Raw genomic sequence first — 25,624 nt, forward strand, 5'->3', positions numbered from 1 at the left:
AAAGAAAAAGAGCGAGAAACGGAGAAAGAAAAGGATCCAGGCTGCAGTTTGGTTTAGATCTGAGCAGAGACGCAAGGAGAGCTGTTCAGCCGCGGATCGAGCCTCTTCGCGTGTAGTTTGAACTCTCGTGGATGTTTTCTTTCAAATTATTATTGTATTTTGTTTTGTTGGGATTTAACGAGAAACATCTCGAGGATTGTGGACTTGTGGTGCATGGTTCCTGGGATTTTAATCGCACCGAAGTGGGCTACCTCACACTCTGTACCGGTGTAGAAAGTCGATCCGAGGCTGTTAAAAGTGTTTCGGTCTGTGACTTTATACCGTCTCTGGTTGAAGGGTACAGGCTTGGATTATGTTGCTGATCGTGCTATGATGTTTTATTCGTTCCTATCAAACACATAAACAGTCCATTCCGCAGCGATCTGCCGCAGCTTTTGAGTTATTTACTGTGAAATCAGCTGAATGCATGCATTTTAAACGGAATGCAGCAGTGCATTTGTTGCATGGTTTTCTTACTCTAGATGCAACAAAATAGCCGTCAGTCTAATGTTGCGGTTTTGCCACCTATGCTCTCCAGTTGGCTGTGCATGCGACTGCACGGCATTTCAGTGTCATTGATGTTTTGCAAAGACAGGAATAGTATATCCGTTCAAGAATAAAGCCTCCCCTTCTAAATATTCAAGTTGTCGTATGTTCAGGACGAAACGCTCAGGTCTTGTGCGGCGACTCTGGAGAAGCCGTTTGATCCCAGATAAAGAAGGGGAGGATGGAAATGGCAGAAATAGTGAGGGCTGTAGGGACGATCTTTTTGGCAACAACCCAGAGAAAATTCCCAAAACGGAGTTCCGACCGATGACCCTCAGCGGGTCGTTTTTCGGGGACATAGGGAGCGTGTGCGCCGTGGAGAGCGGCGGCGGCGGAGGTTTCGGCGGCTTGGGGGTCACGTCGGACCAAGATGCAGGCGCGGTGTGCGTCCCGGAGCAAGGGAGCCCCCGCTCCGCGCTGGACAGCGAGTGCAGGACGGTGACGTGCTGCTTGTTTAAAGAGCGGGACCACGCCGAGGCGGCTCAGGGCACCAGGGATCCGGGGTCGTGCCACTTCATGCTGAGGAGCCTCGGACCGGGAGACGGCAGCAGCTCACCCGAGGCGCAGGAGGCGATGCCACGCACTGTGTTGGAGCAGGAGCTGAAGGCGGCAACGTACTCCTTGCTGAAACGGCTAAAGGAAAAGGCGCTTGATACCTTGCTGGAGGCGGTGGAGTCCAGGGGAGGGATGCCCAGCGACTGTGTTATGATTTCCAGGACAGAGTTAATCCTGGGTGGACATGTGGCATCCCCGCAGCTGCTTGTGTGCAAAGTGTACCGATGGGCTGACCTGCAGCACACGGCCCAGCTCAAACCGCTCTGTGAGTGCAAGAGCTTTGGGGCCCAGGACAGTCCAACCGTATGCTGCAACCCCTATCACTACAGCCGGCTCTGTGGGCCAGGTAAGGACACTTTTCCTCTAACCTGCATGTCTAAAGCTGCGCTTTTCTTTCACTGGTCGTTGTTACCTCTTAGTAAACACAAACTAACGCCCAGGTGAACCAGAACCGACCCAATGCATAAGCAAAACAAGCAAAGCTCTAAAGAAACACATATTCTCTCAAAGTATACTCTAAAATGAGCTATGGGCCTGTTAGCTCTTTGCCAGGTCATAACCCTATATCATAGCTAAACATGCCGTTTTGTACCTGAACACAAACAATTTCATGTCCATTTGCACCATTGCAAATGAGTTTATTTTTCACTGAAGTTGAGGATTGAGGACTGATTCTCACAAAATTCCCAACTATGACATTATTTAATTGAGTTGCACTTTAATCTCTAGAAACTTAGCATTACATTCTGTCACCATATTTTTGGTTCTAATCTTTTTCATTTCTGTTGGTTCCTAGAAAATGTGACAAACAGCTTGTGAACATTTATTCTTAATACCACTACAGTTTTAGTCACTTGTACCTGACATTTTTGTATGAATTGGTGCTGCACATTGTTTTGTACTAATCACATGACATTCTGGAGAACTTAGCTTCTTATATTAATATTTCATCCCTTCCTGTCCAGTCCAAACCAGATTTAATTTGAAGCACTATCCAAAAAATACAAACTCTATTATTTACTTTTATTTGCTTTGGGAATCTCACGTTTGGGAATCAGAACTGTACATTTCTATAAGCTGTTATGTTATGACCCTTGATTGAACCAAATTAATTATCAGTGATGTCACTCTTGGAGATGCCATTTACTGGAGTCACAAAAACACATTTTCTGACAGCTGTTGTCAAATTAGCCATCCAACGTCTCCTTGGAGGGTCTGAATTGATGCATGGTCAGTGTGAAACATTGCGCTGTTGACATAACCATTTTTTACTAGAATACAAATCAATCAATGCTGCAAAATGACAAAGGTGTGTAATGACCAGCACCCCTAAAAATTGAACATTTGTTGATCAAGAATCAGTAGGGATCTAATGAGATCCCATGCCACAAGATCCCTTAAAAATGTTACAGTGATTCCAGATTGTATTCTGTCCAATTGGTGTCTCAGTATGACTTTATCTGTTTAAGTTATTACATTGAGCCCTGGATATAAGGGCAAGTGCATTACGCTAGACACTCTCAATTTATGTTATTGACTTTTAATTTAAGTTTGGAAAGGTCCTTCACTTTGCCAGTTGACTTGACAAAGTCATCTGGGATCAAGGAAGCTTTCATTATTTCTAATTGTTTATAAACTACAATTTTGGGTGCCTGGAAGAAAATAGAAATCGTGGCCGAGATACCGATAAAACGTGAAACTCTGTAAAAATGCTTCAACTGAGTAACCGTCAGCCACTAACCAAAGGGCTCTGTCAGTTTTCTTATGGAATCCAGACATGTTTTGTAATTTAAAACCCTGAGTACTTAATAAAATCTGTGAATCTTAGTTTCTGGAAAACTTTGTTAACGTCTTGTCCTGTTCTTATGGCAGTAATATTGTGCTTTGTCTTGCCTTTGTTAGTTGAATTTATCACTACACAACTACGTTTAACAGTCCTTAAATGATAGTATCAGAATGTCTAATGTGTTTTGCACTAGAAGAACAACTGCTGGCTGTTTTTTTATCGTTTCGCTTAAACCTGAATCCTTCTTCCCAACTTCACCATGTTTTCAAAATGCTGACAGTGGTGGAAAATGTTTGATGCTAGGCAATTACAGCAAGTGATCCCCCCAAATCAAATTCTGCTTGAGACCTCACTGAACTTTGAACTAGCTCTGAGGTGAACACTGAGCAGCATAGCATGTGTCAGCACAGTGTGGTATGCTTTTTTATGGTCCTGTGTGTTCAGGGAGAGGATTACCGCCACCAGTTGTAACTCTCAATGAGCAGGTAGAGTTTAACCCAAACGCCTAATGTTGCATCTTATCAGTGCATCGAAAACGCAACTTGCTGCTATGCTTGCTTGTTGTAAGCAGTGATGTTTATCCGTCCCACAATCAATGAACTGTGTTGTGTGGTGCCAGTAGCTCCGGCGTAACCATTGTCCTGTGGTCCTGCAGCTGATGAGGGCCCAGGAACGGGGTGGCATGGGTTGGTTGTATGAGCCACTTTTATATCGGAAACAGACAAAACAGCACAGTGAATCACACCAACCCGTGTAACGTTATTCAATGGAAAAAAGGCATGAGGGAATCCGAAATGTCACAACATAACTATGAGGAGATTAGTCAATTTATTTCCTTCGTTATCTTCTCAGCTTTATCAACTTTTTCTATCAGTCTTTTTTTATTTTTCTGGCCTACTTTGATACGCAGAGAAAAAAAAAGCAGAGATTCTTGTTTGATTAAATGGATTTTAATTACCATAATTATCCATCCTGTCACATGAGCAATTTTGAAGTTGCAGTGATGTAACACTCATTTGAGTCAATTTGGCTGTGCTCAAAAGAAAATGTAGAATCTCTCTGACTTATTAGAGACTTAGATGCCAATACTTGATTATTCCCCATAACAGAGAACAACACATCTATGGATTTTATTCAACATTTTGTTCATTTTACTTTTGTGCTGTCATTAAAACACTTTTGGTGAATAACTTAAAAATTGAGAGTAGCTCACTGCAACAGTGTGTAGACAGGATTGAATTGTTTTATATTATGAAAAGCAACAAATATTAATGGAGATGCACAACATAAAACAAAACAAAAAAAAAAAAACATGTGGACGTACATACTGTTTCCTTTAATTGATAGTTTCCCCTTAATTAGCTCTAAACAATGATTGCATGCTGAAGAGTCAGAATGTTTCTTTTCTCTAAAAGACACATCAAAACTAAGAACTTCTATCATTTTCAGCCTGAAAACACATCGAGAAACAACAAGTACTTTGATACATTTCTTTAAACTGTGTAAAAATCTGTGCAGGTACAAAGATATGTGCTTTAATGTGTAACCTGTAATCCTTTATTTCCTGTTGAACTTAAACTGCTAACTCTATCAAATTACAAAGAGCACTTTTTTCCCCCTGTTTTGTGTTGTAGTCCTTTTAAAAAATATCAGAGTTGAACTCTTCAGGGCAAACCTAAGTTTTATATTTATAATAATCTCACATGTTAGATGTATTTAGTACTGTACTTCTCTTTGCAGAATAACACAAGTATAACAAGCTGATGTTACTTTCTCTTTCCTGTAATTAGCTGAGTAACATATAAACCATCTATAGATTGCCAACTGTACTTTTAAACAGGACATACAGTTGGTTAAAACACGTTCCCTGGTTGCTCATCATCATGACTTTAAACTGTAGGAACGGTATGATAGAACTTTTTAGAGAGTGTATCTTAATACCAATAATCAGTCCATGTGTATAAGCCTCAATATGTCAAAGGCTTCATTGTATCTGTTTTAAGATAAATCTCTGAAAGCCTGCAGCATGTGTGTTGCTGTTTAGCCTCACCCACAGATTTGGACCTGCTGCCCAACAGGTCACTTTCAGTTTGTGTGTGTGTGCGTGTGTGTGTGTGTTGAGAGCTCTCCACGGCAGAGCCTCTCTGACCTATATTAAACAGATTAAGTTTTGGCAGGAGCGAGAGTGTGATTTGGAAAACCTTAAACGCTGGGCCACTCAACCCCAGTGACCCGATGACAAGGCCTGGTATCGTGTGTAGAGATGCGAGTGTCAGTATTTCTGTCTCCTCGCTGGCACATGGGGTGGATTTTCCATAACATCTACATTTATTAGAGCCAGCTGGTTATGACAAGCACTTTTAAAGTCGTAGAGCCAACAATATCACAATTTGTATTGAAGCAAAGTTGAAAAACTGACGTAGCTTTTGTGCTCTTGTTCTCGCGTATCACTGTTTATTGTAACCAAGGTCGGGTATCTTAAATGTCAGCTGATAAACTATAATTAAAACATTACTTTTGGGGGACATTTCACTCATCTGGAAATGTAGATGTGAAATCCTGCCATGTGAGCTTCCTTCCCAGTAAAACACCCAAGATGAATTGGAAGCAGAGTGAGAGAGGCACGTACCCCATATTGGGACTAAAGCTCGTAGTAGGCATAGCTCACATGCGCTCATGCGTGGCCCAATAGAACTGGTATTTCTTTCACGCTATTCAAGAAGAGCCGCTTTGAATCCAGGCTTTAATCGCTTCTTTTGACATTGTTTGTAAAAAGGGGGAAGATAGAAGTAGAGTGGTACCAAATGCCGTTCAGTTCGAGGAATAAATTTTTGATTGAATAATAGTTTAATCATATGTGAGATTCTGAAACGTGTCTAAAATAGTTTGAATCGCAGTACTGGAACACACTAGTTCTTAAAGTGTTTATATAACCTGTAGGTAGAGAGCTTATTTAACTCCAAGTGGACAGAAAGTTTTTCCCTTTTAATTCGCCAGGCATTATACTTTTGGAATGAGATCAGTTTCAAGTTGCACTTTAAAAGCCCTTTTTGTCCTGAGGAGGTCCCCTCATGCTATTTAGGTGAAGGAGTGGTGATAATATACAGTTTGCATACTGCTGGCGCCAGACTGACTAGCTGTGTATCTGAGTGACTGAGTTCAGATCCTGGCAATTACTGCCGCCACTCTTAAAGGACCCGCTGCTATTATGCTTTCCTCCTTCCCATTTTCCCTGTAGGCGAGGTCACAGCATGCTCACAAAGTTTTCTTTCCTTTGTGCTCTGCCTCTTGTGCAAGCTTCTCTCCATTTCTTCGCTTTTTATTAGATACAAGCGGGCTCTTTGGGCGGAGCGGCATTAAAAAGCAGAGTTTTGGTCATGTTTAATAAACTGCTAACTTCAGGTTATGGCCAGACAGTGGTCTGCATCAATTAAATAATACATGATTAAACAACAGCAACAAAAGTTTTCTGTTGAGTTTATTAGCATTTTAACTAGCTTGTGAAATAAAAGATTTGTTTTTATACTGTGCAGATGTAGCCTGCGCTGAATTTGATATGTTTTCTTGCGTGGAAGCCCTTGTTGTGGCTTGAATTCAATTCTGCAACTGTGGCTTTTTTTTTTCCTTTGCTCCTTTGAAAGCTAAGCAGAACTAATTTAATATTATTTTGTAATTACTTACATATAGCTAATTCTAAATATCTCATAGCTTTTATCTTTCCAGAAACAATGTTGTACTGCATGGTCCATTTTGCTCCCAGAAAAAAAAAGTTCTACCTTACTTTAAATGTATATATATATATATATATATATATATATATATATATATATATATATATATATATATATATAACAAAAAGATGTTTCTTAGATTATTAACATCACGGTTTTGTGTTGCAGAGTCACCTCCACCACCATATTCGAGGCTTTCCCCGAATGAAGAGCACAAGCCACTGGGTAAGAAACAAATACTCGGATGAACTTTTCAGCCATTGAATTTTTCAGAGCTTTCTGTAATACCTGAGATATTAATATTTGATTTTTCTCGTAACATACTCACGTCATTTACAAACAGACTCAGCTTTATTGGCCGACACTGTGTGCACAAACAAGGGATTTAGCTTTTGTTCACGCCATACAGACATTAATTATAAATATATAAAATTCAGAGGAAAAAAATAAAGGGTAAAGGAAACAGTATGTACGTCCATGTGTATGTACAAAACCATATATCAAAACATTTTTAAGATTGCTCAGCATTCATTCAGTATTTTTACATATTGAACATAATCTATTGATTTAATTATTTTAGTTAAAGCAATATCATTTTAAAATTGGCTTTTAAAAAGTTAGCCTACATTACTCATCAAACAACAACTGCTACTAGAAATAGAGGAGAAGGTGAACAAGCCCATTACAGAATCATTTAGTTTAGTGGGTAAGCTGCAAAGCAGACGCCAATAGTGTTGCTATCTAACAATCATAATATTCCAGTAGCAGTTGTACACTCTCTTATCTGATTTGTCACTCTGCCAAAATGTATTTTCTCTCACGTATCCAAAATTCTGTTACACTAGCAGTTTAAAAGTTAGTGAAGGCTTCTTCAAAGCTAATTTAACCGAGTGCCATTAGCTTAACGAGAAGTCTTTATTTCCCAATTCTTCAAAATAAGAGTCTTAAACATGGGCACAAAGTGCTGTGCTTAAGCAATCACCTTCTCACCACGGGCTCATAATTGCTTAAGGAGCTACTAGTTAGTGTTTGTGTCGAGACAGCCATCGCCATAAAGAAGAAGGTTGTGGCGTCTTCATATTGTTAGATTCATTACATTGCTATTGCTAACAGCATCAGATAATGCACATTTTATTTGACTAGGAGTGCATCTTCATGGATTTTGAAAGGAATAAAAATTTGTTTCAGGGAGAACAAAATGACAATGGCAGGAACAGAAACTAGACTTTTTTGTGTGTGGTTGAAGAGGAAGAAGAAGGAATCAGGGAAACCGGATCACTAGATCAAACTAAATGTGGGTTTGAAAGAATGAAATACTGAAATAGCATCAGGATTTTTATGGAACGTTGTGCCTAAATTGGTACGTTTTAGACCAATGATTCAACAGCATGTCCCTTGTAAGAGGGAATAACCAATAACCATACACCAAAGAACACAAACAGCCTAACTTGGGGACACTGCTGTGGTGTTCGTTGCTGCTGCATGATCTGATAAACATATATAGCCATCATAAAAAAAAAAATAAATAAAAAAAAGATGTGACAAAGACACAGTGTACTTTCTGTAAAGACAACGATTCAGTATTTCAAAATTAATTAAAATCAGGATTCTGACTGGTTACATCTTATTGAAGAAAACCTCAGTCCTGAACTCAAATCACAAAGAGAGCCTTTGATGGGACTGTCAAGGCGAAATGGAAAATAAAAATTAAGGAGCAGGGAACTTTTGCATCTGCGACAGACTGGCGACCTGTCCAGGGTGTGCCCCGCCTCTCGACGGGAACGTCAGCTGGAGATGGGCACCAGCAGCCCTCCTGACCCCAATAGGGATAAGAGTGTTAGAAAATGGATGGATGGAACTTTTGCATATCTGAAATTAGATAAAAGTTGTCAGGGTCATATGAGACAACAATTCATTTCTTTAGTAGGTCAAAATGTATTACTTCTGCCCTTTTTTGGGGGGGGAAATGCAATGTCTTTCCAGTTAAAAGGTTTTATTAATCATTTTGGTCTACATATTGTTTGATGAAAATGTGGAGCCTGATCACTTACAAGAGCTGCAAACCTCATTCCAGTTCAAGTTACAAGCAGGATTTTAAGAGAACATTAACACTAAATCCTGGCCAATATTGAATTGAATATTGAATATACTAAGGTGTTGATGGTATGACGAAACCATGTGGTGTTTTTGGACATGTTGGTGCGAAATTTGCACATGTTGAAATTATTTTTACAGAGTACTGAAGAGCTGCTATCTCAGTACACTTTCTTGTTTCTACCTTGCAGATCTCTCAGACTCCACTTTGTCGTACACTGAAAGCGAGGCAGCCACCTCGCCAAACATTACACCAGGCGAGTTTTCAGGTGGGTCTGTTTTTACAACTTTCATTGGCCTCAAAATAGGGACTCCCAAAAAAAATGTTTTGACCTTAAGGTCGTGATTAATGATTACATGGAGGTTGTCCACAAAGAACTGTAAATATTGAAGTAGTTTTTCAAACGAGGGCATCTTTTGAGGACTTTGAACATTGGAGAGAGGGCATTTATGTATTCCAATGTTATGTGATTATAATCAAGGGACAGGAAAAAGAAGACATGGTTTTCAAACTTTTCTACAAATTCAAAAGTGCTCTATGCAACTGTATCCATCTCCCTGATCCGATACTTTGTAGAACATCACTGCAATAAAAGCTGCAAGCACTTCAGGGTATGTTTTTAGAAGCCTTAAACATCTACAGATGGAAATCTTTCCTAGTGTTCTTTACTTAATAGTTCAAGCGTCAGAATGGATGGAAAACTTCTATAAACGTCAATTTTCAAGTCTTGCCATGAGTCCTCAATCAGTTTTAGTCCTGGAATTTGCCTGGGCCATTCGAACACATGAATAATGGCGTGATGTAAACCACTGTGTTGTAGTCCTAGAAGTTTGTTTACAGTTGTTTACCTTCTGATAGGTAAATCTTTTCCTTTGGTTCCTCTTTTTTGCAGTCTCTAACAGATTTTCCCTTTTGAATAGAAGTATATTTAGCACTATTCATCTCCTGATCAATTTTAACATTAGTTTCTGTCCCTTGCTGAGGATAAGCATTCCCACTGGATGCTACTGCCACCGCCATGTTACAAAATGGGGATGTTGTTCTTAGGATGATATGTGTTTTTTTGTTTTTGTCTTTTCTGACCGGAGCGGCTTCTTCCTTTCAAATTTAACTGTGTCGCAAAGCATTTTTTGCCACAGTCAATGTTAAATGCACTGTTTGGTTTCAAATTTCTATTTATAGTGTTTAATAGTAAGACAGAGTATATTAAAGTGAAAGTAGGTTCTTATCATTTGATATTTTTTTATAATATTTTTATTACACCACCAAGTAGGGATGTTTGTAAAATCATGTATCTACTGGCAGTTGTGTTGTTTGACAGACTGTGTTGTTGGTGATCAGTGTGCTTCTTATGCTTTGTTTTCTGATTGAATTGCAAGTCAAATCCTAATTTATTTGTAAATCAGAGTTTCAGCTCAGTAATAAATTTATGTGTGAGGAACACTTTCGATCACAGAGGTTGAGCTTTGGGTTTAAGTCTCCCTTCCCGCTTGCAAAACAGAATATTACTATTAAAGTTCAAGTTTCCTGAAGTTTTCCTCAACTCTTTATGTGCATTGCAGAAGTTTAATTTTCAAGTTGTACTTTATCACGTTAAGAACCATTCAAAGAGAAAGGTTTCATTGTAAGCAGTGGAGGGGCTCAAAGGGGCGTGTGCTCTGGCTCCAGCGCTGGCCTTCCTTCTTCTGTTTTTCTTACAGAAATATTTGAGTGGGATCAAACCGTAATAAGGTCCAAGATTGCTCTGAAACAGACACACACACTTAGTTTTCCATATGCATGTGGGCAGACCCACTTCCATGCGCAGCTCTGTCTAACCTGACTGAGTGGGCTGAGGGGAGGGGGCTAGAAATGGAGTTCCCTCTGTGAATGTGACCACACCAAAGGAGAGGGTTGGAAATCCTCCTGTCCTCCTGATTTGAAATGAAACACTCCCTTCTCCTGGTACAGTAAGCAGGCCTTTCATTCGCCCATTCATGAAAGGGTCACATCCAGCATCCACAGGATCAAACGAGTAAGAGCCCTGGCTCCGGAGCGGGTGAGGACCAGAGTTTCCTGTTAAAGGGTCTGCCGCGGCTCAGGGGCCCGGACACTGAGACGTTGACATGGTTACCTTGCAGAGATGTATTAAGTCAGCAGAACGCCCTCCTCCTTCGCAGCACGCACAGGCTGTCACCACCTCAGCATGGCCCGGCGACACTCCCTGAGTCAACAAATGAGGGGCTTGTCAGAGCGCGCACCACAATTCCTCAGAGGCTCTGGTGAGGGAGGATCAAGACATGCGGGGCTTTGGTTTCTTCCAGCTATATTGCTGTTTGCACAGGCCAGTTTAGATCACACTGCATCGGAGCACTCGGCTCCGTGGGCTTAAGAAAGTGAATCACCACTTTGATGTTGCACATGATGTTCTTTTGTTTAGAATATTTGCATTTGAATTAGATGTAAAGCCATTTTTCAAAAAGGCATCTGCTGCATTTACTCAAAGTCCTGGGATCAAGACGTGTCCACGTAGGGCACAGACCATTTCTCTTGCAAAAAATATTAATAATCCTTAAATCTTTTTCCATTTTGCCAAACTATATCCCTTTAATGAATTAAGTAGTTTTTTTGTTGTTTTTTTTTACACAAAATAAAGCTGAATTTGGAAGAGAAAACAAAACAATATTCACGAATTATCTTTTATTTCACGAGTTAAAACTTTAGGAGTGTGTCGTTCATTTGTTTTTAGGCTTCTGAGTCAATCCCAGCTGTTCCTGCAGTTACAGCTGTAGTTACTTTGCTGTACAACTCCACCAGCTTTGCACATCTCTAGACTGGAATGTTTCCCCATTGATCCTTAAAAAATAGTTCAAGTTCAGTCACCTTTAAACCATAGTGTGAGGAAGAATTAGTTTTCAAGTCTTTCCATAGATTTTGAGGAGAATTTAGGTCTGGACTTTGAGGAGAATACCAAAAACAGCATGATGCTGCCACCACCACATTTCACTGTGGGCATGAGTTGTTCAGGGTTATGTGAAGTATTAGTTTTCCTGCATATATTAGTTTTTTTAGGTAGGCCTTCCCAACAAAACTGAATGAGTGGTTGTAATGTGACAAAACGTTAAAAGGGATTAAGTGGTATGAATGACTTAGTGAAGGCACTGTTTTTCTTTTTTTTTTTACAGTATTCTGTGTTGAACATCAACGCTAACTACAGCATGTGTCTGTGTGTAACCAGAGTTGTTTGGGATCCACACTCCAACTGTCATGCAGAAACAAGTAAGCCTCAGTCTTGGGGGCATTAGCTAGAAGAAGTGTTGTCAAATAATCAACTTCTGTTTGCAGCCCAGGGCTACAGAAATACCCAGTGAGCATTCTTCTGCATCACACAATGGCAAAGAAACAGATCGGAACTGGTTGGTGTTCTAGATAAGCTTGCTCTACCACTTTTCAGGGTATATTCAGTGGAATTTGAATAGCAATTCTCTCGACTCGCTGCCTTGTTGTGAAATGTCATAGTTAATTAATCGCACCGTTCTCCATGAGTATGTTGCAGCATTTTTGCAATATTTCTTTTGCCACGTTCTGTGGGGGTTTTGACTATTTCCAGTTCTCAAAAATGTATGTATTACTATATTAGCACCACCAGGCTGTCTGATTAGTGGATCATGTTCTCAGTTCTGTACCCTGCGCTATGATATACCCCAGTGTGTGAGGGAATGTGGTTTTCCTGGTCCTGCTCTCCTGCTCTGCCTGCACAAAGCTGGGGCTTCGTCTTGTTGGCATCAAAATTAAGCCTTTTGAAGCACGTCTCATTGCTTCCTGAATGACTGTCCGAGGGGAGGTTTACACACACTGACGTTTTGTCCTGTCGCATTGTCTCTGACATCGGGAGCTCTTTAAGTTTGTCACTACTGCTCACCAGCTGTTCCAGTGAAAATAGGAAGCCTCGGTACAATGTTTCTGTCTCTTGCAAAGGTGTTGATGTACTTCAACCTTCTCTGCCTTTTGCATCACATCACATGCATAACCTTCAGCTTATTTCATTGGCATTTTATCCAGTATATCGACACAAAATAGATGATTTTTGGTGCATGTATATACCAGCTGCATATAGAAACTGAAATTTGAGGCCATCCATCTATGCTAAATAGCTCATGCTTGCGTGGATTGGATGAATAACATTTTTGAACGTCAGCTTTCACTGATCCTTTCTTTATTTTTGTCTCGACTTTGACTGGGTCATTCTAACATGACTATGCTTTGGTATTATCCACACTGTTGTAGTTCTAGCTGAATATTCAAGGTCATTTGGAGTGCATAGTAGTCCTGTCTACATATGCTCCTACGTTGTGAATTTTTGTTGTACTCTTTGCATTATTAGATGATGGATTTTTCAGTTCTTTGCCAGATGTTTAAAAGTTACGATATTGTTTTATAACCCAACCTGATCACAACTTTATCCCTGACCGGTCTGTCAGGTGTTACTACTATAATGCCTCGTTTAGTGTTTAGATCTAATCCCGTCTGTCCGATCAGAGTCCAACTGGTGGTTGAAACGCCTCACCACAAAATAGCGAAAAAATGAGGAATGACTAAAGACTTTTTGCGCAGCACTGTCTTCATACATTGATCAAGTACTGATGCCGTCTTGGGGGCAAGCCTATTCCATCAACTTTGCAATGTACATTCACCAAAGAACATAGTCTATCTTCTGCCTTCCCTTTCCTTTGATCTATTGCAGAGAAGCTGAAAGATTTAAAGTTTCTCGATGAGGATAATAAACTGTCGGGATTACCTTAGGCAAGAGCGTAAGCAGGTGGAGCAGAATCTATCACAAGAATCGTATATCAACAGTGTTCGAGTTGCAAAAGTGTCACGGACTCTCTGAGCATTCTTTCTGCAGAAAGCGCCTCTGTCGAGTCCACTCAGGTATTGACTAATTCTTCCATGCAGAACAATGCAGTTGTTGGCTTGATCTCACAGACCTCAGCTGAGTTATGGAGCAAATTGCACTGAAAATTTGTAGTGTGCGTCACACAGTGAGACTGTGAATAGGCGTTTGCAGTCCTTTTGTTTATAAATCTGCAAGTCTATTTATCTTCCTCTGTGTCTTCATATGGATCCACATTCATACATTTTCACTCTGGAGCTAAACAAATTAAGCTATGCAATCAATACTAATCACACTTGCTTGTCTGTGTCAGGAAGAGACTATCACTCCCCATCAAATCATTCCCTCTGTCTGTGTCAGAGATGGGTGGAAATATGGCAAATTATTAGGCAGTGATGCTTCTCTTGATTAATGCAGTTCAGACTTGGCCCATTCTTGCAGATCAGACTGTGAAAACTGCTGAGATGTGTCTGTGTTATTTAATGCTGAACCCCTTCCTTGGACTACAGACCCCTGAGTGATATAGCACGGACCCGTCTTCCCCCTCAAACCTGGCACATGGCCTCAGGTTTCTACCGCAGCCCCGAGCCTTCCCAGCGCCTGGCCGCCCACACTCCCTCAGGAGTCAGAATGCTGCAGGATACGGGATGTGGAAATAATGTGACTCGAGTGCTTCCACTCGGCCTCCCAAAATCAGGTTTTGCGGATTGTTTATTTGAGGGGAAGGAGGCCTCAGACAAACATCCTGTTTTAAAAAGCTGCCTGGGTTTTGTAGCAGTGCAAGGCGGTGAATTGCCTCTTTGACAGTGGGGGGAGAGTGAGGAATGTTAAAGAGAAGGCCAGTATCTCAGGGGACGTAAAAGGGTTTCTCCTCACCCGTTTGTCATGTCCAGTTTGCGGCGTCTGTTTTAAACTGTGGGCGGAGGGTTATGACTATACATCCTGAAGGGTCTTGAGCTGTGTTCGCTCTGTGGCGGTGCAGGGCTTGTACCCACAGTTCTCGTCTCAAGTATCCGTTCCTGTCCTGCGAGGCTAGCTTCCGTTTCCCCTTACGTAACGTGTACACACAGAAAAAAGAGCCATTGATAAAAGTGATAAGGCCATTTTTCATTTTCCCTTTCTCAGCATTGTTATACTGTATTGTGTCAGATATCTGGCCTGTTTGTTTCTGGCTTGTGCTGGATCAGTGAGGATCCTCCATAGAGTTGCTCTGACCCACTGCTCTAGTATAATATGCTTTTTTTAACTATTGTTGTCATGGATCATTAGAATAATATTTGAAAAAAAATGTTCAGTTTTGCAAACTTCAATAAGATATTAAAGGTAACTTCTAAGAGATAAGTCTCTGACAGGGATGTAGATAGGGATTTCATACCTATTGATTGTGTTTTTTCTTCATGTGAGGCCTGTCGTGCTGTAGAAATGTAACTTTACAATAAACATTTTTATCATCTTTATCTGACTCAGACCTGGGGGAAGCGAGTTTAGTTGTCACTCTGTTTATATTTTTCGAACACTAATTTGTTTTGAGAGGTGACTCGCAGTCAGGACTGCCAACACAGGTTCTCAATGTGGTGAGGTAACGTGACCTCTCCACGCAGAGTGAAAGCCGGGCTAATCTAAAGCAGTCCTCAAAGCGAGCTTTGACTCCACTTGCATGTCAACAGAACTGCATTTCTGGGGCTTTAAAGAAACAGCATTTACCTGTTTCTGCTTGGGGAGCTTTGTGGTGCCAGCGCTAGTGTGCGTTCAGCTAACATCTCACAGGCTAACCGATAGAGAAGTCATCACACATGACTGGAAACTGAGCAAATTTTCCGAGCTCAGTTAGGATTGTGTAGAGATTTTAGAACCGACTGTACAAAGAAAAAAAAAAAAAAGTGTGAATAAACAACATAAGGTGTGCTACGATTCTGCCACAGCAAATAAAGAAATTCAGCTAATTTCGTGCTCTGGGAGGGCTCCTGCTGCTGCCATCTTCACTCCCCTCACACCACAGAGCAGCACCCGCCTGCCTCCACCAAAAGGGCCATTCATTCAGCTCAGGGCACAGGGTTACAGCAACAAATAAAGAGCGTGCAGTGCCATTAAATATGTATGGAATGTCCAACTGTTAGTTTAGCATTTTCGTGTGCCTCCCCTCAAAGCGAGTGAAGGAACAATACTCCATTTGAGCAGGCCTGTGTAAATGTGTTAGAGCTTGCTCTGTGAAGGTGGTTCCAGTAGTGGATGCAGTTTTTTATTTTCTGACCATTTCACCCTCAATTATAAATCCAGACACTGGCCTTGGTTGGCTATGATTTAGACCTGTGGCTTGATTGAGGGCAAAAATAGATTCAAGATTTTTTCCCTTCCTCCCCAGAGGAGCATTGACAGTTGTGCCTAAGCCTATGGCTGTCAGTATTTTTAAAACTCAGCATAGCCAGGGCATTCTTGGAGCCCGCTGAATGCTGTGTGTGGATTAACTGTTGAATCCGGTGTCATCCTACATCTCTGGACGAGGCTCTTGCAGCTGGAGGATAATGATAGTGGGTGACTGAAGGAACCCAGCATTGTGTGAAAGCATGGCAAAGTTTTGTAGAGGTTAACTTAAAAATTAGGTGTCATATATTTATTTATTTATTTATTTTTTTTTTTTTGCGGTTTTTAAATTATGAAATTATACCCATGACAAACTGGAACAATTTTATGTCATGCAGTATGGTTAAAACCGTGTTAATGTGGTTCCAGATAAAAATGCTTGAGTGAACTTATTTTTTCTGAAAATGGGGTTCCCAAAGTTAGGATTGGCTACCACCAAATGTGAGCTCTTGGGATACTGTTCAGAAATTGAACTTAAATAATAATAAATAAAAAAAAACGATAATAGTAAAGTTAAAGATGACATTTATGCTGTGAATGTCAGCAGACATAACAAAATAGCACCTACTAAAAGATGATAGCTTTAGATTAGTTGGCATTATGAGTTTCTTATGCTACAACATTTATAGTTTCTTTTCTGTTTTAAAGAATAGTAATGGCAACATGTTAATTTTGTTACAAACACTGTGATACAGGGAAATATTGTGTTTTCGTAAGGTTATCATTCTATCAGAATCATACACTAGCCTGTTCCTAGTAGGAACTGTCTTCATTTCAGTCTCTTATCCTGGAATTTGGAAAAGTGTGTAAGACATATTCTGGTCTTTTTTGTGAGATACAGTTCCCTTCAAACCTTGCTAGGAATACTTTTTAAATGAACAAGATGACAAAACAAACTGTGTTCTGGAATTATGTTTTCACAAGTGGTTGTCATTACAGAATGAAAGCATGCATATTCTTTAGCTCACAATGATTGGGGTCCTCTGGGAAAACTATATCTACTTCTGCCATGTGTGCTTTGCTTATCTTTTATTTGTGTACATTTCTAAAGTCTTGCTGGCCTGACTTCGTGCAGTCAGGCTGTCGCGTTTCAGGGTACGGCTTAGATTAGAGTTCTGGCGAAAGCTCTCCCCCACTCTTGTTTGCGACTGCCAACACATAATTTACTTAATGAAATCCTGCCATCCCCTGTAAGCTCTGTATTTTTTATTTTTTTTCAGATGTTGACAGGGACGGACTTTATGAATAATTGGAAATGTTCGCTCCTTCATTTTTAATGAATGTCTCTCTTGTTGTGAGCGCTCTGACTTGGGGGAAACAGTTGTCTTTGTTTGGGGAGCTAGTGTTTGGATGCCCGCGGTGAAGTAGTGTGAGTTTCAGTTGAGCAAGTGTTGTGATTGAAACAGAAACTCTGGTGCCACATTATCCTGACAGAACACATTCTTCTCACAGACTCTGATCCACTGGGCCAATCAATAGGAAGCCATTGTTTGAACAGTAGCTCTGTCCATCATAGCCACCTTCACCTCCCAGCTCGGTGGTAACAAAATACCTACCTTTCTCCTTAAATTAGTCAGACTAATATTAAAAATTTCCATGTTACAGTCCATTTAGATCCAAACCTTTCGGGCCAATATAACAGCATTGATCAAATTCCTGATTTGGATCTGGCCCCTAAACCTAATTCACACCTTAAATTCAGGGAACACTTAGCTGAGGCTCAATAAATGACTGCATAGAAGAGATCTGATAGTAGTGTAGCATTCTGCTTTAAAAAGCCACTTATTAATAAAAACAATGTTTAAAGTCAACAAAGCAGCAGAACAAAGTATTTTTCCGACACATGGTGAGCTGGAGCCACTAAGAAAAGAAGCCAAATAATTTACAAGTCATATTCAAGGAAGGAGGAAGCATGATGATGTTAGCCAAAGTCTTGGCAGACATCTCCCTGTGCAAAGATCCTCAGTCGTTGTAAAAAAAAAAAAAAAAGTATTAATAATTCTTAGCATCATGACAGTTTGGGATTAAGTGGAACCCAGTCACCGTACGTCTGCAGATCATGTAATAAATTAGATGATTTCAGAATTTTATCTCAACAAAGTGAATTGCTGATTTTCTGTCGTATGAAATGTGTACTTTCTTTTCTTTATAAAAAAAAAACACTTAGATTGCAAGTAGATTGATAAAGAACTGAATTAAACCTAATTAATACATTTATATTGAAATTTTATATTCATCATGTGGTTAAATACTTTTTGTGTTTGGAAATATGTCACCTTTGCAAAACATTGAAACACTGAAAATTAAAAGGCTGCCAATTCTATGTCCCATGGCATATGCAGCTTACCTGAGGCTGATTGTGATATTTTTACAGTATTTTATTGAATATTATAACTGCCTCTGACTGTCTGCAGCCACTTCCAGTTGTTGCTACCCTGTATAAGACCCTGAGTTGATTTTTAGCAATAGAGAGAAGAAAAAGTTTCTCAAATCAAAACTTCTTTTTTTTAAAGAACCTTTAATCAGTCTAGAATACATTAGTTCAGGAATAACTGTTCAGCTTCTGTTTAGAGCAATATTTATGCTTATCTCAAACTAAGATAGTCGTAATGACAAACAAAAAAATGTTCTTTCTGTTCATTCACAAACAGAATAAAAGTGTTGCACAGTATTTTATATTTTGGATTAGAGATTATGTAAATTTAATGCAGATTTTTTTTTAACTGTAGTTCAGTAGTCATTTTATTCAATGCAGCATAAGAATATGTGATTCAGACCCGAACTCCAGTGTCACCAGGCTCCATCAAGCCATATTTTCCTGGAGTGCTTCCACTGTAACAACACTGAGCTTGAAGACTATGCCATCAAGTATCTTGTCAGCCATACTGCCATATGGCAGTATGACTGACTGCTCCCTGGTATGGTAGGCCATATGGCGCATAATAAGAACTGCTATTTTTTTGTAATGTTCACAACATTTTTAGTGTCTTGCTGCAATGTAAGCTCTGTTTATTTATCTTTGTTGTTTGTGGAGATAATGATTGGTACTTACTTTACATGAAAATGTATTAAGTTGATCAAGTTAACATTTTTTATAAAGTTCGAGTGCTCATACACTTTTGTGTCAAAGACAAACTATCAGCTGCAAGCTTTCAGCAAATTAAATAAAAGTAATTTGCTCATCACCAGTTGTTTCAGGCATCTCACCTTATCAGAGGAAAAATGCTTCGTCTTTGCGTTTCAGTCAGTTGTATTGATGACTCAGTATGAGGCTGACACATCTAAAAGTTGATAAAAACAAAAAAAAGTTGTAAAAAATGAGAAACAAACTTTCCTTGCTGCCCACGAGGCCTTAACCCGAATAGGAAGCGAGGAGGTGCAGCGAGGGAGGGGCTCAGGAATGTGCTGGGTCTCCCCTACGCAAATCCTCCAGCCCACTTGGCTCAAACCTCCTTCACACACCAGCAAACAAACACGTTCACACTTACACACAAAAACACACGCAGAAAGAAAGGTTGCACGAGGAGGTGAAAGAGCGCAGCTAACCCAGCAGGATGTTCCCTGACTATTTTGCTTTCGATGCTCTCTCAGACTCCGCCGACTTGTAAGGCTGCCTGTAGATTTGACATAGTCACAAACAACCCCCTGCAGTTTTCACAGAACTTTTACATGCCCTGGAAACGTCTCCCAGGCCTCTCTGGGATAACTTGACTTGTGTATACAGGAGAGTTCCCTCTCAACCTCAACGACTCCGCTATATTACCTTCCTTGGCTTCCTGTGCTTTTTACACCCTCTGTTGTTTATTGATTTAATTTATGGATTCTGTTAGTTATCTGCTATCTGGGGCACAGCACTTTTCCTCTCTCATGGGGTCATCCTCAAAACAGAAACAGAGGAAGTGGATGACAATGTAAAGCATTCCCATTGTGACCAGGAAGGTTTGGTGACTGGATTCTGTTTCTTGGGCTCCCACATTGTTTTCTCCCGGCACGTATCTCTGTTGCTGTATCTTTTGCTCTCCTTGCTCTCTCTCGGCAGAGAAAGACCAGACCTCAGGGAGAAAAATCCATAGACATGTAACAGCAGCTCCAGTTAGCATGTCTGTCTGATAAAGCCGACTTTGATGGCAGCGATAGCCTAGACGCCAGCCTAAATGTGGCCTGCTCAGTAAAGCCTGTGCTCGCCATCGTCCACAAAATTAAAGCCATACCATACACTGGGGCAAGAGGCTTGGGGTCACTTTGCTTTTACTTCACATTGTTGTTTATGGATTGAGGAGGGGGGTGGGGGGAATTACACACAGGTATGCTTATTTTGTCAAAATAGAAAGATCAGAATGTTGAGACTGATTTCTTATCTGTAGGTTTGGTAAAGCTTGACCTGCCGTTCTCATTGCTCTTTTAAAACTAGGCTATGCGGTAAAAAAAAATCACTGACAATCACCTCTGTGCTGTAAGCAGCCATCACTGTTAATATATATCAATTATCCATCCACAGTAAACTACAATTCATCACTTGGATTTTGACATAATTTGTAAGAGTTCAGCTTTGACAGCAGGTTTAGTTTTACTGAAACACACGTATATTGTCCAAAGAGGAAAACAACACAGTCTTATACATTTCTGAGTTAATATGAATTGATGTATTGTTTGCAACTTATATTGTTAATTTTGTGCATTTGACATGGAAATTCATTTTGTAATTATTGAGAAAGGTGCAGGTTTAAACAAGATTTGTTCTTGTTCTTTTCACTCGAGTATTATAAGTGTTGTAAGAGAATGTATTAATGATAAAACTTGTTAACTCGAATGAATAAATAATGGGTTGACTTATTGACTGATTGACTGAGTATGAAGATCATTGTCTCTAAAATTTCAAAAGGCAATCAACATCTCCAAATCCAGCTGAATTTGAGAGCACAAGAAAACAGATCACCTTAATTGCTTCCTCTTCAAGTTTATTTATGAAAAGGACTTTAGGATCTTTGTCTCTTAGCAACTGTGTTGTTTGTAGGGCAGCCTGTTAGCAAGAAGGTGTGGTGCTTTCAGTGATTGGAAAAGGATTTTATCTCTGCAGTTTTTTGACCAGCCGATTGTTGGTCAGGCGAAACTATGACTGTTTGCAGTCGTAGCTGTTGGTTTCCTGACCTCCTATCCACTCTGAGCCTCTCATCAGTTTGCTGGAAGAGACTTTTAGCTGAAGGAGGATCTAATCCCTGGCACAACATCAGACACTGATGCACTCCTCCCCCCAATGTAAAGAGCCTTGCATCCATTTTGTGTTTCTCTTTTTCTCCCCCCCCGTTTCACTCCTATTAAAAGTTTCTGAGGAATCGGTGCTTTTCGTATACCCACTCATTTTATGGAGAGATGAAATCTAACAGAGGGTAGGTGGGGGGTGGCCCCAGACCCTGATGGGGAAATGTTAGCACGGAGGGGAAGCTGTTGTTTGTCTGCCTGTCCCTGACACTCGGCCTCCCATTCATCTCACTCCAAGGCTGCCGATCCGTGTTTACCCTGGGGCAGCTCTTCTCTGATTCTCCCTCTGTTCTCACCCATCCCCTCTTGCTTTTCATGCTTTCTTTAAAAGCATTACTGGATGATCATCAAGGGTTGCCATTGAAACTCTCAAACGCTCATTTTTGTGTACTTAGCAGTACACAAAAATGTACTGCTAAGTACACAGTACAATTACTGTGTACTTAGCAGTAATTATCCAAAATCACCACTGAGTGCAAAGCAGCCGGGATTTTTTTTTATTTGTATTTTTTTTACTTCGTCTTACCCGTCGAAGAAGCTCCATTTATTTCCATTTGACGTAAGCAGGTTATGCAAATGACTTACCTAATTATATATACTGTGTAACTTCATTGCAATGTCAGTGTATGTATCAAGATCAAAAAGTGTCGTTTGATGCGTTTTAGCTGTGGCACATTTTGAATGCCAATTAGATATTTAGCCAGTTGGATGAATTCTCACCTTAAAAAGTCGCAGAGAAACTGATATCATTAACATTTACCAGCAAAATTGTCACCACATTATTTTGTGATGCCAAGCAGCCCTATATATTACTGTGAAATGGTTGTTAAATCTTCCAAATGCCTTTATAATTTGCTTTAGAGGAGCCAGATTTTCTAGTAATTCTTTTAAGTGAGCTTCAACAATTGTTCTTCAAAATTTCTCAGGGTCTTTCAGCTTCTTGAAACATATAACGCTCCAATAGGTACAACACTGCTACCTGCTTAAACCATAATGTTTTTACTAATTATAGAAAATCTGATGGACTGAACACTTTTCTTCCGTCTATTTTGTGAATTTAGACCTAGAAGGCGTTAGTCTTCATTAACTCCAACTCCAGTTGTTCAGCTCGTTGCCTCAGGCTGCACAAAGTAGGAAATGCAACATCCACGCCACTGTGGAGCCCAACAACCCTGAGACTGACACTAAGAGGAGAGGCTTTTGAGAATAAAATAACAATAATAACATGCGCTACAATTCTAATGGGTAAACTGAGCTGTTAAAAGGTGGCAGGGTTAAATGGATGCAGAGCGCCAGTAATTGCTCCCAGCCGTCATCGCTCCACCCAGAGCAGACCCTCTTAAAAAGCAAGACGTAGAGTCAGAGAGTTGGGTGTCCATGTTGTGGTCAGGGAGGGGGAGGAGGACACGCCCTGACTTCGCCGCCTCGTGTCTGAACTTTGAGTTTTGCTCCCGGCTTCGCTTGGATCTGTGTCTGAGTCACTTTATGGTCCACCGCTACTAATCAGGGCTTCATACCCACTGAAATTTGTTTGTGAAATATAGTTGGAAATGTGCAGAGTGTCCAAACGTTGAAATTTAAAAACGCAAAGGGAAGATGTCTGCTTGTAAAAGCGATCTGTTGAAATAAAATGTCCTTGCAGTTGGGAATGACTGAAAACATTAAGTTTGATTATTAAGATCCACAATATAAATAAAAGAAGCTAACATATATAAAAGATACATTGCTGCATGATTGATGTAAAAACCATGTTAAAGAAGAAAAGCCTTGGCTGATGGAGTGCTGACATAAAATACATTTCCAATGTCCCCTTCTGGTTCTGCTTCCTGCTCCTCTCTTGCTTTCTGATTAAGTCTGAAAACTAGATACAATTGTCAAAACTTTCTGAGGCATTAGCCATTCAGAGTTTTCTCTTTGTCTGAGCTACCTTGATGTGTGGGCTCCGTTTGATTTGAGACAACAGAGGGCCATAAATGAGTCGGGGTTGTGTGGCCGGGCCAGGCTGCAGTTAAAGCCGAGCTCAAGAGTGGAGGAGCTGGAGTGTGGAATTCACTAATGGCACATGCATGTTGGGGCCCCTGAAGAGAGGGGGGTCATTTCAGCCATCAGTGTGTGCGCAAACACACGGAGTGCCTGTCTACAGCTCCCCCCCGCCGCACCACTCCACCCGCTGCACGTCCACGCTCACTCCGTCACTCTTTTCCTCCCACTGACCCCTCCACAATAGAGCGCCTCAAACCAGCAGGCGTTTTTGTCTCTGCAAGTCTGGTCAACGTTTTTGCTAATCTTTGAATAAACTTTACTAGTGTGGGTCACTCAGCAGAAAGCTTTAGTTGGGTAGGAGGTGAGCGAGGCATTCTGGTGCTGTGTGGATCCACAATGCTCCACCTTAAAGGCGTTTGTTAATGGGGTGGGCGGTCATTAAGCCCTGAGAGCAGAAGGGCTGAAAGGAATGGGGCCACAGGCCCAGGCTTTAAATCCTCTGTGCCAATAGACTCTCTGAAGCAAAATAATGGCATCACTCTGTGTGTGAGTTAATGGGAGCTGATAGCATGAAGGCTGGGGGGTCAGCGGGTCACAGGCTTGTGCTAAGTTGTCAGGGAGCTGAATGCCGTCCCTGGGCCTGCAGTGGGGGGAAGAGCCCGGTTAAGGGGGAGGGGGACCCCCTGCCTGGCCTACTCCCATCACCCTCCCACCCCACACACACACACACACACACACACACACACACACACACACTCCTGTGGAATGTGAGGAAGACGAGTGAAGAGGAGAAAGGGGGTTCCTTTACTTTTTAGCAGCGGAGGGAGAAGGAACGGATGTGAGATCATGGAATTCTCCCTGAGTTTCATTCCTATTTCTTCCTTGTCCACTGCCCTCTCTCCCTCTGCTCATACCACAGATTTTATGAGCTATATAAATGTTGAACAGCAACGTGCAGAGTGGACTGAAACGGTCTCTGGGAGCAGTCATCAGCGTGTGTGTGTGTCTATGGTAAAGATCGAAGTCTACCTTGGGAGCAGTAACTCACTGTGGAGTGCTGAGGGCTGTCACTGAAAAGAATTCACTGACTGCAGCCATGAAACTGAATTAAGAAGCTGATTTACTGGGCTGAGATGTTTAGGAGCAAGATGCCAGCTTTGTTCCACTGGAACAATGAAAGGCATTATGAAGTAAGCGTTGCCTTTTAAGTAAACTTTTTTTTAAAAAGTTCCAACGTGGCTGGACTGTATGACTGCTAAAACCCTGTTTCATTCAAGTAAATATGATCTGTTTTAAAATTGCATGAGCAGAGAGCATTGAGCAGCTCTGCTAGGTGGTCAGTGATTAATTATTACAGTGCCCTCTTGAGACTGAGTGAGGAAGTGCATATTCTTTAACTGAGCTGACCTCACTACACCCTCAGGGTATGTATAGTACTGTGTGTGAGTGTGATATGATATTTATGCCAGGGTTATGTTTCAATAGGGTGCCTCCTTCAGTCGTTTTAATAGTGTGTCCATCTGCTGTGAACAATAAAAAAGAGATAGTTAATCCCTCAGATCTCAACCATTCCTTTTTAATAGCTCTGTTTACTTTTGTTTATGTTTTGTTTAATGACTGTTTCTCTGTCGCTTCCAGATGCCAGCATGTCGCCAGATGCCCCGAAGCAAAGCCACTGGTGTAACGTGGCATACTGGGAGCACCGCACGCGCGTGGGCCGCCTCTACACAGTATACGAGCACTCCGTCAGTATCTTCTATGACCTACCTCAGGGAACAGGCTTTTGCCTGGGCCAGCTCAACCTGGATCAACGCAGCAGCACCGTTCTACGCACGCGGGGCAAAATTGGCTACGGCATCCTGCTCAGCAAAGAGCCCGATGGAGTTTGGGCGTACAATCGAAGTGAGCACCCCATATTCGTCAACTCGCCCACGCTGGACATGCCCAACAGCAGGACTCTGGTCGTGCGAAAAGTGATGCCAGGATACTCCATCAAAGTGTTTGACTATGAGCGCTCGTGCCTCATGAGGCACTCCCAAGACTCGGACTTCCTGGATGGACCCTATGACCCCAACAGTGTGCGCATCAGCTTTGCTAAGGGCTGGGGCCCCTGTTACTCAAGACAGTTCATCACTTCCTGCCCTTGCTGGCTGGAGATTCTTCTCAACAACCATAGATAACACAAACGGACCCTACAAACTATCCCAAATATCATCTACCTAGATTTAATATAAAGTTTTATATATTATATGAAATATATATTATACATGTAAATACAAAGTCATTTTTACAATGTCATTATTTATGTATGGTGCAATGTGTATATGGACAAGAGGAAAAACAGAAAATGCACTTTGGCAAGTTTATATATATATATATATATATATATATATATA

At 40.9% G+C, this 25,624-nt stretch overlaps 1 protein-coding gene across 1 annotated transcript; it reads left to right on the forward strand.

Moving 5' to 3' along the window:
* smad6b (SMAD family member 6b) lies at nt 1-25,608 on the forward strand. The gene is made up of 4 exons (XM_007556835.2): nt 1-1,486; nt 6,826-6,882; nt 8,943-9,020; nt 24,867-25,608. Exons 1-4 carry the CDS (start codon nt 691-693, stop codon nt 25,406-25,408), a joined length of 1,473 nt encoding a protein of 490 aa, XP_007556897.1. The 5' UTR covers nt 1-690; the 3' UTR covers nt 25,409-25,608.
* The last annotated feature ends 16 nt before the right edge of the window (nt 25,609-25,624 follow it).

Source organism: Poecilia formosa, unplaced genomic scaffold, assembly GCF_000485575.1.
Source record: "Poecilia formosa unplaced genomic scaffold, Poecilia_formosa-5.1.2 Scaffold81, whole genome shotgun sequence".
Classification (NCBI taxonomy): domain Eukaryota; kingdom Metazoa; phylum Chordata; class Actinopteri; order Cyprinodontiformes; family Poeciliidae; genus Poecilia; species Poecilia formosa.

Coding starts and splice junctions, on each gene's coding strand:
- smad6b (XM_007556835.2), top strand. CDS start 691: ATGTTCAGGACGAAACGCTCAGGTCTTGTGCGGCGACTCTGGAGAAGC. Junction 1,487..6,825: donor CAGCCGGCTCTGTGGGCCAG/GTAAGGACACTT, acceptor TTTGTGTTGCAG/AGTCACCTCCACCACCATAT. Junction 9,021..24,866: donor TACACCAGGCGAGTTTTCAG/GTGGGTCTGTTT, acceptor TGTCGCTTCCAG/ATGCCAGCATGTCGCCAGAT.